At 48.2% G+C, this 12,537-nt stretch overlaps 1 protein-coding gene across 10 annotated transcripts in view; it reads right to left on the reverse strand.

The window, feature by feature from the left end:
• Positions 1 to 12,537, reverse strand: part of LOC138186321 (serine/threonine-protein phosphatase 4 regulatory subunit 1) — a 148,221-nt gene that overhangs the window by 36,149 nt on the left and 99,535 nt on the right. For 7 of the 10 annotated variants that reach the window (XM_069126103.1, XM_069126121.1, XM_069126112.1 and 4 more), the window contains one exon: positions 5,452 to 5,758. The exons of the other annotated variants lie outside the window; for them this stretch is intronic. In XM_069126103.1, coding sequence (XP_068982204.1) covers positions 5,452 to 5,758 — 307 coding nt within the window. The remainder of the gene's footprint in view (positions 1 to 5,451; positions 5,759 to 12,537) is intronic. 10 annotated transcript variants of the gene reach the window in all.

Genomic DNA, 12,537 nt, shown 5'->3' on the forward strand with positions numbered 1-12,537 from the left:
GTGTTGTTTACTGTCTGGCAGGAACGGAGTAGAAGAAGAAGCATCCGCGTGCACCGACGAAAAACGAAGAGACGAACACGGGGTGGCGAAGAAGACGAAGACGAAGAAAACGAGGAAGAAGGGGAAGGAGAAGAAGAAAGAGAAAGAGAGAAAGAGTGAACACAGAGTCGAGTGGTATAAGAGAATGTGAACGGGAGAGAAGAAGAAGGACGAAGAGCGGAGGGGAACCTGGTACGAGGACGGGGACCGGGCCCAGGATTCGAAGAAAGAAGAAACGGGGAGTCAACGACCCAACGAGAAGTGCCGTCTCTCCGCGTTAAGGCGCGCTCGAAACTCTACCTCTCTGCTCTCTCTCTCCCTCTCTCTCTCTCTCTCTGTCCTTCTTTCTCTCCATCTTGAATCCGCGCAAAGACCTCCGCTATTGCGGATTGATACGGGATCAAGGCCGTTTGCCTTGCGGAATTCCATTGCCTGTGCGCCTCGTACAGGTGGTAGAACCTGATAAACGCGAACGACCAAGAAGTATCTTCTTCATGGTTCTTCTAATTTTGTTCTTTGGAATCGATTCCAAGGAAGAGTAAATAAAAGTTGAAGGACCTTGTTATTTCGAAGTGAGACGTGTACGTTGTTATCGAATGACAGAGCGGAGGAGACGGTGATCGAATGAAAATGAACGCGCGTTGGAACAACGATAAATCACGATAGATCTGCACCGATCTAACAAGGCCGTTGGATTACGTCATTGTCGCCGCTAGAAAGGAAAATACCACGGCTGTGCGCAGGTTTAACGCCGCCACCGAGCGCTTCTGACCCGTGTAAACGAAGTCAACGACGATCTACGTCTATTTTCTACTCCAGAAAGTTCCGCGTAACCATCACACGCTGGGTATACGTCCACCGAGAAATTTTCTATTTGATTCTCTTTGACGATACCTAGAACGCTATACTCGACCGGATACGTGGAAAACGTTCCTCGACGACGATTCCAGTCGAATACGAAACGCGCACGCGCGGCCGAGAAACCGCCGCCGCCTCTTCCTTCGAATCCTATGAATGATTGTCGTTGTCGCGGTGTGGTCGTCAATCTCTTGACGTCACGGCAGCAGCAGCAGCGGCGGCGGCAGCGACGGTCGTGTTACGACCGTGCGACCGTTATGTGACCGATTGGCACACGACAGCCGCGCCGACTGCTAGCACCTGTCTACGCGACGACTCTCCTGCTTTCCCATGCTGTCCGGATTCGCTAGAGGTGTCCCGTGTCTCGCCCGATCGTTGCGCCAATACCACTCGAAATTAACATTCTAGACGCTTCTAGCCTCACCGTTCCTGGTAGCCACTGTTTCACCACGCAATTTTTAATTTACTGCTAATCCCTTCTCCGCTGTTTCTTCCTAATATCCCGAATATCCCAAATCCTAAAAATTTCATCCCATTTACATCGAAGAATAAAATATAGACTAGTTCTCGATTGTGGTTCGTGCTCTCGATGCAAAGATTCCTATATACAAGCGAAAAAAGGTTGCTAACGTGTGAGAGACGCGAACGATTATTTCGCTAGCGAGCGAGCGAGTCGTTGTTGATCGACGACGACGTAGGGCGTCACGCCGGCGAAAAAATTCCAAATCGGCGCGCTTAAAGACACGCCAGTTTCGGCGAGTGGGATTGATATGGAGATTAAAGGGAGGGGTGGGGTCTGCGAGCGAGAGATCGGTCGGCGACCGAGTGAGCGAGATAGAATGAGATGTGTGCGAGCGAGAGAAGCGTTTCGAAAGAGGAACGGAGACGTCGTGAGAGAGGGGAGAGAAGGAAAGAACCAAATATATATATATATACACACACATATATATATAACGAGAGAAAAAGAGAGATAGATAGATAGATAGAGAGAGAGAGAAAAAGAGTGAGAACGGGGTAAGGGGAGGACAAGAGGGTCAGTAGCTCTGCGTTCTCATGCATTCCGCTCTGTCATGGCGGCCAGCGACTCAGACACGCTTCGTCTGTCCTCGTTGTGCATGCACTCCGGGGGCAACGTGCAGTTCGTCCTCGTTGCACACGGCTAAAGAGGAAAGAGAACCGAAAGGAAGGGGTGCCAGAGGAAGAAGAGGCCTGTGGGGAGATGGTAAAAGACGGTAGGAATGGGGGTGGGGTAGGGAAAGACGGAGGGGAGCGCCCACTGCGTTAAATGCTCCACGGCGAAGGCGCGCGCGTTCTCTCGCCGTACTTCGGGCCCCCTTTTCCTCGCCGAGGCCCTTCTGCGTCGCGACGTAAACAAGCCAGGGCCACGCCGCGCTCTCTCGCCCCCCCTCCCTCTCTCTGCCGCTCTCATCGCCCGATACCAAGCAACGCGTCAACGTTCGCCGTGTCGCGTACGACTCGAATTTCTCGTGATATCTATGAGAAAATTTAATCGAAATTTTGCTATCGTCGTCGATTTTCACGCTCTCGAGAGTTACAACGATCGAATCCAATTTTTCTCGATCTAATAATCGATAGTTTGCTTTAGCCGTAAACGAGACATCGTTGGCCACGTTTATAAACCGCGAATGTTCGCGCAATTTAAATACTCTACTGAAATATACAACGTAATGTAACGAAATAATGTAACGAACAATTGACACAAATCGATGCAAACGAAAGAGGATCGCCAAAGCGAAGATCGCGTACTCTGTTCGAATGACGACAGTACGCGTGGAACACGATTGTTCGATGGAGTACCGCGACTGAGTACCTGAACACGATCGACCGAAACGGGACATTGATTCGTAGCGACGATTTCAACTTTTAAACCGTACCCTGACGTTACAAAGCGTGCGAAACGCGAGTTGCAGCGTACGGTTTACGATTATCGTTTCAAGAGCACTGAAGATCACGGAGACAGTCGATAGAGACCGGAGAAAGGGACAAAAGGGGATGAACAGAGAGGATAGGTTCGGGCGAGAAGCGCGAAATAATTTAGCGATCAAACGCAGCCGCGGGACCATTACGCGAGAAGCGAGAGTCGGACTTGTCCGGGACGGCCAGCAGCCGTAAACACGACGTGGCGCGACGCTTTTATTGCCGACATGCTAACCACGATCGCGTATTTAATCAACCCGGGCTTTGTTGGACCGAAATACCCGCGAGTCCGGGGCCATTTTTTGAACGACGCGTTTCCGAGAAACGCCACGCCACTGCGTCCAAATCGATCGTAAATCGCGGTCATCTCCTTACCATTCTTTCGAAACAAATATATAGAACGCTTTCGTCCGATCTAGTCTCTACCACGGTCTTACGATTCTCCTTCGCTCTATATGACCGGAAATTAATGTTATATCCCAATGGATATTAAGATACAGGACAGTTTTTAGATATTTGGTCTGGATATTCGATGTAACGTTACTACTACCTTTAGCGTGTGACACGCAACGTAGACCGACTTAAAATCAACCCGAATCGATTCGTGTTCTCGAACGCGCTATAATAAGTTCACGATACATACGACGAATATTCATAGTAACAATATTTCGCACTTTTGAAGACGAAACCTGTACCTTTCTGTAAACCAGAAGATACGATCTCAATATGGCTGTGCCTGCTTATTGCGGCAAATAGCTTTCATTTTCGTTTCTAGGTGAAGGCATTTTTGAAAAAGGGGGCTGAAAATGAGGAAGAACCCGATGCTGAAACGATAGGAAAGACGCGGAAGAATAAACGACAGAGGTACGTAGAGCGAGAAGAAATCGAAAGGAAAGAGAACGAGCAGGGAAGCCGAGTGGATATCCTCGCTCAGTAACGTGGGTACTATCGTATATCTTCCCACAGGAGGGCGGGAACGTCGTCTCGTAAGGGGAGACGGCAGAAGGGCGAGAAGGGTCCCACTAACGCGCGACCGCCGACAATAATGCGGAGAAAGGGCACATGAATGCCTCGTGTTTGCACATGCGCGGGAGCGATGAACTTGAGAAGAAGGTCTTGCCTTCGCTTCGCCTCATCCAGCCTTCCAGGACACTTGGTCCCAGCTTGTTTTCCACGTCCTGCCACTTTCTCACATTTTCCATGAAACAGATACAGATATATAAATGAACAAGATGAACCTTTGAAACATATCGTAGAAATAATTTTCTCAGTTTGATCGAACGCGGGGCTCGAGTATCAACAGCCACGCGAACAAAGCCACGAAAGTGTCGCCGTTCTTGTCCGGAGGAAGCACGAAACACGGTGGTCGGGGCTGGAGCGGTCAACTTCCAAGACGACATTCCACCGGTACCTGTCCTTAACTCAGCCTCCTACAGTTCGCATTCGCTGCGATCGACCCACCTAACCATAATAGCACGCGTGCACACGCTTGTATATCGTGCTCGATCCCTGCCAACGTGAAGATCGAGATCGGTGAGAACGCGCATGCCGTGCAACAGGAAACGTACATACCGCTTCCTCTCGTACAATTTTATTTCATCGCATTTTACGGAAATAATTTTCATCCGACGCTAGCGATAAAATAATCGGCGATGCGCGTAATTCGTTGGGAAATACCTGCACGGCGAATCGAACAAATACGGTCAAGCGGTAAAACGAAAATGGCAGGCATCGGGTATTCAGGAATGCGATAAATACGATGATGCAGAGGCTGCACTCGGATGTGCGCTCGCTCGCGCGCAGCTGCCATTGAAAGCAACCGTCCGAGACGTGATTATTCATATGTTACGCAAGAAGTTATATTTGCAGCGTTGAAATGACGGTTTCGCGTTCCGTTCGATCGTAGTCTAATGTGATCGACCCCGAAATTGGTCTCTCTCTCTCTCTCCCTCTCTCTTTGATATTTGACAAAAACGACGAGGAGAAAAATAGCGTAGGGCGCTGCCTTGTCGGAAATGAGAACCGCTGATGCGCGGCCGCTGTGGCTGCGCGGGCGTACGCTGCCACAGGAAATATGAATGTAACGCCGAAAATTCATTCATAATAAGATCTGGCTACTCGAATATACCGGGGGCGTGCTATTTGAATTTCGGATTACGGGTCCGGTCGTTAGCTGGACGCGGAGAGGGGAGAATCGGGGTAGCGGGGAGAAGAGGTTAACGAGATCCGCCGATAAATAACACGGTCGTTTTCCTAAATCGTGAGAATAATGGGCCGGTTAGGAGAGGCTTACGCGCGCGCAGTTCGAGTGGGCCGCGGTGTGTGTTCAACGTGTGGGATTCGATCGACAGTTTCTATAGAGAGATTCTACCGAAATTGTTACGAAGACCAAGTATAAAACGCGAGTAACTATGAAAAATACGAAATAGAAGTCGAAGAGAAACAGATACCACGAGTACAAGGTCTTTTTCTTTCTCTACATTCTATTTATCGCGGATAATCTGTGGGAAACTTCGTAACGCTACGATCAATTTGTTGCGTGTTAGATGATCGATAAGGACAAAGTAAATATTTATTTATACGTCTAAATATATATGCGTGAGTGTGAGTACGTACATTTGGTCGTGATGCTCTTCGTATCGAGGGATAGCACGCTGCGAACTTGCTCGATGGACGTGACGTTTGCGCACTTTTTTTTTCCCTCGCTTCACCTTTACTCGAACGTACGGTAATATATCCGTGGCGTGCCTGCTTCCCGTATGGGCCATCGAACTTGGAACACACTGTAGAGGAGGAGCCGGGGCCCGTATTATGGGAACACACACGTCTGAACACGTGTGTCTCACTTCCTGTGGCGGGCCGGAAGTCTCCATAGTACTATGGCGCACCGTAGTGTAGCGTGAGCACGCTACAAGGGCCATTACTACCTCAATGGCAAAAAGGAATGGTCCAATTACCGGTTAAAGCCACATTGCTCGTCGTTACTCCTTTAATGCGTTTTTCGGAGGCGTGTACGCCTCCACTTTCCTCCCGCTTCTTATTTTCCCTTTTTTACCTGGAACCCCGCGTGTTTATTATTCCTTCGGCGTTTTCTTCGCGCGATCAAATTTTACTCGTTGCGGCTCGTGCGTTTTCCTCGACGTTGTTTCATATTCGCCGCGAAGGAATGGCTTGCACACGTCCCCGTTTCTGGTTTCGACGAATTTCGCGATGGTGTTCCATGAACGTGTATCGAGGGACGCGTTCACGTTCAACTCGCTTCGTGCCATAAATAAAAGCGTTCTGGAGTGCGCGTAAGACGTGAAAAGAGAAACCGGTAGAGCGATTTCCGGCCAAAGGTTCCGCCATTGCGCCTACTTCACGTTTTTGATGTTCCGATATCTTTCTCGACCTTGCTTCGTTCTACCGAAGAAACTCTATTTTGTTCAAGCCACGTGGTTCTTCGTAACGCGACTGTACTTTCCGATCCGTTCTTTACTCGTATATATCCATTTTATCGTAGCAAAGTCGCTCGGACGCTACCCTCTTTGTATACAAACAACACGGAACGTGTATTACTACATACGACATGTGGCCCGAATTTCCTCGGCGAGTTCGCCCTTGACACCAACCGTACGGGATGTTTATACAGTGCGCGCAGCCGACACTCGCGCACACGCGTACACAGCGTTCCACTATGGCCGTGTGTGGTGCGAAAGAAAGAGAGACAGGAAAGTGGATCGACGCGATGGAGCACGGCCACGATGAACACGACACGTCCACACCGCGGCACGGCTCGTACCACACTGAGAGTGATCGCTGGCGCGTCACGCTCACGGCGATGCGCAGGCGCGGGCTGCGCACACGCTGCTGCGCACGACGCGGCGGCAACCAGCCGCGATGCGCGCTCGCATTCGCTACACGCGCTCACGCATGCGCGATGCACGCACCCACACGAGCCTGGCTCTCTACATACAACTACTCTCCTCTCTCCTTCTTTCTCTTTCTCTTCCTCTACGTATACGCGATGCGTTGCCGCGGGTGGTAGAGGTCCGTGAAAGAGCAGGGACGAGGCGGGGAAAGGAGAGAAGAAAGACGGAGAGAGGGGACGAAACAGACCCGTTAGTTCTCAGAAGTGGACCGCCACCGCTCGCCGCCAAACAGACCTGTAACCACGTACCGACCGTGGTGGTTCTCTCTCGCTTGCCACCACCGGCGTGCTTGCTTTCGGACCTACTACTCTCCTCACTACTCTTACGTGTCTCGTGACACGCGAGAAACACGGACGGAATTTGGTACTTGCACGATTTGGAATTTTCGAAATGACCAACTCGAATGTTTTCGCTTTTATCTTCTCCGTCGTTATTTCCATCGCGTTATGTCTCTTTCTCTGTTATTTCTCTACGTATATATTTTATTTTATAGCCACGCGTTGGATATATTCACGCGTAGAGCGATAAACGAACAGGCGCGCGAGTTCTGTCGCAAGCTGACCGACCGACCGGCCATTGATTAGATACAAGTGTTTACTCGAGTGACGAACGCATACCGATGTCATGTGTTTTTCACAGAAAGCAGATGGAACGTCGGAGCAGCGAGGCCCGTAAATACACCGACGTCGATGAAATTGGGAGAAAAACCGGTTATCGCCTCTCTACGGGTGAAAAAAGAAAGAAGAAACGAAAGAAAGGTTACATACAAGCAGCGTGTGTGGGAAAGCATCGGATGCAGGCGGGAAGGGAGCGTTTCGCCGAAACGCGACCTCGACTTTCGTCTAGTTTTTCTTACCGAGTAAAAGTGGCAAGTGGTGGCCGGTCGTATACCCATCGGGGATCGACATTTCCTTTCTTTCACGGAACGGGGGCAGCGTCGTGGGTGGTACACACCACGTATAGCGTGCGCACCAGCAAAATGAGAAAGTTGCCTCTCGTGCGATCTACAATTAACGATGTTTCGGCGGCTCTCCTTACGAAAGAATATTCCCAAACTCTGCTACTGCGATTTTTCCTCCTATCGATAACGAATTTTGTCGATAGAACGGTTTTCTCGTAAAATAATAGCTTTACGGAACATTCTCGCGACGAAATGGAGCGACCCGATGACGACGACTGCTGGAAAGCGTAAAATTCTTTCAACCAAATTCCGTTGCAGAGAGATCGAGACTCTGGTTTCGTGCGCGCGTTTCATTCCGTTCCTTTTCTCTCACGACGATTCCCGAGACACACACGGGCGGTCTAAGAACTGCAAGATTCATTAACGGTTCCTTGGCACGGAGGTGGGCACGCGTGTGTGTACACCGGCGTGCATTCCATCGGTCGCGCTCGTGTGAACGACCGTAAGGTGTACTTGTACACAGAGACACCGGGGAGGGAACAGAGATCCCGGAGATAGATGTCGAGTGTGTAAAAAGGAAAGAAACAGGAGAGATAGAGAAAAGAGTTATACAGGAGGAACGAGAGAAAAAGAAGGAGAAGGAACTAGCGTGTACATATTTGATGCGCACGGTTCGCCTGCTAGACGGCAGACCTTTTCTATCGTCATCATCGAGGTACGCAAGGAACGTACGAGAGTTATTAAGGTCAGTGGTGTAGCGACGATCGCGACGTATCCCGGAGATACACCGGTTACCGATTTCGTATATGCATTTATATATCTACGTATATTATTAAGATTATTCCAGCTTCGCATAATCGGGTCCCACCGTATAGTTTCGAACTATAATCGATGCAACGGTAATTGGACGCACTGCACCGCACGTAATCCGGTTCAAACTGATCGATTTACGGCAATAATAACGGTTATAAATAACGTAGAGACCTTTTGCTCGTGCAACGTTCCGATTGTTTCGCCATCGAGCCAATAGAAACGGCGCGGTCTAATGCAAAATAACGGCCGAGGAGACTCATTTCGGTTATTAATCGTAGTCGATTAATCTGTCGGTTCGTTGTTCGACGTCCACGTCCACGTCTCCATCGTGCGTTTTTTCTTCGATAATTGGAAACCGCGCGTATAAAAATCGATTTATCAATTTTGTCGATTTTACGTTTTTTAAGTCTCGCAGACATTTTGTCGGTTATTATATAGGTTTATCTTTTCGTATACTTCGAGATGGGAGCAGAAAGTGGACCGCGAGACGGTTGAAATCTCATCCGCGAGATATAACTGGGATAAGCTAAGCCCGAAGGCGAAGCTAAAAGTTGCAACTTTGTCGTTACGGCTGATCGAACAGCGTGTCCAAACGATGTTGCCGACGATCGAACCGGGAATTGCATGTAATTTGCGATCGCTGCGAACGGATCGGATCCCGCTTCGCCATCGAGACTTTAATAACTATTCGGCTCGTTTTAAACGTGCAATTTGCATCTCGGACAACAATATGGCATGGTAAACGTGACCACGCACCGCTGTCCATTCCATTTCGCGTTTCAAAACGATATACGCGTGTATCCTCGTTATGCGCGCTACGTTGCGACGCCTATGCGAGGAGATCGCGGAGGCGCACCTAACCTATAAAGAGACACGGAAACGTGATGGAATGCGCGCGAACCAAACGCCTGCGTCACTCCGCATCACCGTTTCATCATTCGATACCTCTTTTCTATCCCACTATACGTTATTTCTCCTTCTCCGATCAATTTCAGATCATTAGACTATAATCCTTTTCTAACCTGTTTCATTAGATACCACTTTTCCATTCCACTCTACAATTATTTCTTCTTCTCCGATCAATGTCAAATCATTAAGATCTCTTTCAACCTGTTTCATTGGATACCTCTTTTCCATCCCGTTGTATATTTTTCAAATTATCAGAGAACAAATTATACATTTTCCATTTCCTTCGTACCTACGAAAAATTTACATCAACTCGAATACGTCTACCGTACTTAATTTCGAAAGGATAACTACCTCCTGCAAAGTTATCCGACAGTCATCTTAGATTCAACAGATTTAAAGATTCGTTCGATTTATAATCCAAATAAAGGAAGAACATCATTATTTTAGAGAATAACGGCAAAGTGTCAACGACGTTAAATATATATAACGAAGTATTTGAACTTCGAATTCCATCCAAAACAAATTTGCTTCACCTTTTCCATAAAACAACATTCGCTTCGAGGTATCGGCAAATATTTTTCTACGCGCAAACGAAATTGCATCGCGAGGTATCCCGTGCAGAAGAGAGTGGAACGAGCCCAAAACCGAGCAAGAACTTCGATCGTGAGTTGTTCTTCGTCAAAACGTGGTACAAAATGAGAGAATAGGAAGCAGAAGAGAGAACACGGAGAAAAGATTTATCCGTGGGATGCGTGACGACGAATGGAGAAAGATTCGCCCGATGAATCACTGCACCGCGAGCCGTCATTCTCCTTCTCTGGTGGTTTGTTCCCCCTTTTCGTTCCGCAGTTCTTCCACCTGACACGCCGGGGCACTTAAGGCAACAACGACACCCATCCGCGGCCAAAAGGCAAGACGAATGCCCGCTATCTTAGATTTCGTAACGGACAGTCGCCACAATATTTCTCGACGACCCGTTGTCGCTTCGCGCCTCTCGGCTTTGCTCGCTCGCGTGTCGCGCAGGTAACACCGCGCCACCTCTTTGCTCGCGTAAATGGGACGGGGCCCTTTCTAGCGCGCACGGAGCTCTATATTTACGAAAAAGGGCACCGGAGGAAGTGCGCTAAAACCATCGGGAGTCACCACGAAATCTATAAACGTTCGACGACCACCGTATCGTCAAGGAGCGAGTCGAGTTTCAAGCGCGAGCCCAGATAAAGGGGCGAAAGCTGGCGCTAGAACGGAAGTCGAAGGCGTTCGCGTTCCAGCGGCTGTTACGAAATGTTATTTAACTCGTTCGAGCCTCGGCTATTATTATAAGACGATCTCGGAAAGTTAAAACGGTTGGAGGTTGGGCGGAGTTACTCTTTGTTTGATTTGACCTACATTGTGTAATTAAGTTCTTTAATTATTCTTGAAAAGTTTCGATTTTAAAATAGTGAGAACTTTTTAATTTTGTTGTCTCGTCGGCATATATACTTTCGCCCAAAAGCCTCAGGATTTAATAAAACTTGGATATTTCGCGTTATGAATTTTCAATTATATGCATTGTTCTAATAAACTTGTCGATATATATATCGATATATTATTTATCGAATCGAACAAAAATAACGATACACGTAAACTCATCTATAATCCTTTGCAATAGTCCGAAGACTCGTAAGATGACTCGTGGGTGTATATGGTCGATCGTCAAAGTGAAAGAGAACGAAATTTAAATGCGCATAGACTAAACTCAAAGCTCAGCCGTTTGTATTCGATAAATACAACACGTAAACCGATGTTGATGTCTGCCCGCTTTATTTATTCACTACCTATCGCTCCAATTCTATACAATGTGATTTCATCGACACATTTTTCATAGCATCGATATCGATTTCTTTATAAGCCATACATGGTGTACCATCGAATGTTTTGAACGCAACAGAAACACATCGTACGTGGCGTCATCAGCCTCTCGGCTTGTGATTCGAAACGGGCCGCGGCGTTATCAGTTAAGAGAAGCCGTGTTGCTGTTGCAGGCAGACGAACACGGATAGTAGAAGAAAACACAAAGAGAAAGAGAAAGGGGAGCGGCAGCAAACAACGATGGGTTGCACCCGCGGGGCCAATCACGACGACTCGTGGCGCCTTAATTGGTACTCGCACGCGTGGTTCAGGCTTAAGAGTCGGAGCGAGAAGCAGATGCATCCCAAGACGTTCACAACAGGAAATTCCTCCTCCCTCGCCGCTCCTCTTCTCACATTCCAACTTCTACGCATATTTATGCGAGCCGTCCTTCCTTTCCATCTGACTTCTGGAACCCTATGTATCTCTCCTCCTCCGCCCTTCTGTTTCCCTCCCTTTCTCGTTTTCCCCATCCGTTCCCCATGTATCCTTCTCGTTGTAACGTGCGTTGGCACGCACAAATAGATATCCTCGTGCGACGACGCGATCGCTGGCTGCTCGGCTCGACGCGAACCGGGGGATTCGATGAATGGACCGAGCGCCGGACGAGGGTAGGGTTGGAAAAGAAGGGCGTCAATGAACCGAGAGTTGCGTGAGCGCAATTATCGTTCGTAGCACGAGCGATCACAGCTTTCTTCTCTCTTTTTCTCTCTCGGAGGGACGCGGACGTGGTGGAAAAAGAGAGGCAAGGTATACAAGATCCGAGAGAAGATTTCGAGTTATACGTGAACGTATAGGGGTGTTTATCTCGTGCGAGCACGAGCTCCCATCATTCGCGTGCATGACGGTTTCTTTTTCTTCCGATTCTGTTGGCATGCGAGACAATATCGCGATGACAGGATGACGCAGTTTCCGAGGTTGGCTACGTTTTCGTACAACGATCGGGGAATAACCGTTCGAAGAAAATTCGCCTACGTTTCACACGCCACATCCTGATAGCTTCCATTTTTTTTTCTATCTCGACTTCGTTACCTGCATATACAAATATCAAGAAACAAATAACTTACTCCTGTAAGTTACTTTGTCGTAAGAAGACGATATAAACGTAGCGAGTTCTAAGAGAAATTTGACTTATGAAGAAATATAACTTATACAGTGGATCGAAGATGATCGGATTGCGAAGATTTGAAATTACAATCGACCGGAAAAAAGTTATTGGAACGTACTATAGGAGATTTTTGTGGCTAATCGAGCGATACGTTGTGACAGTGACATAATAAT

This window comes from Bombus flavifrons, chromosome 1, assembly GCF_040668555.2.
Source record: "Bombus flavifrons isolate JBK064 chromosome 1, iyBomFlav1_principal, whole genome shotgun sequence".
Taxonomy (NCBI): Eukaryota; Metazoa; Arthropoda; class Insecta; order Hymenoptera; family Apidae; genus Bombus; species Bombus flavifrons.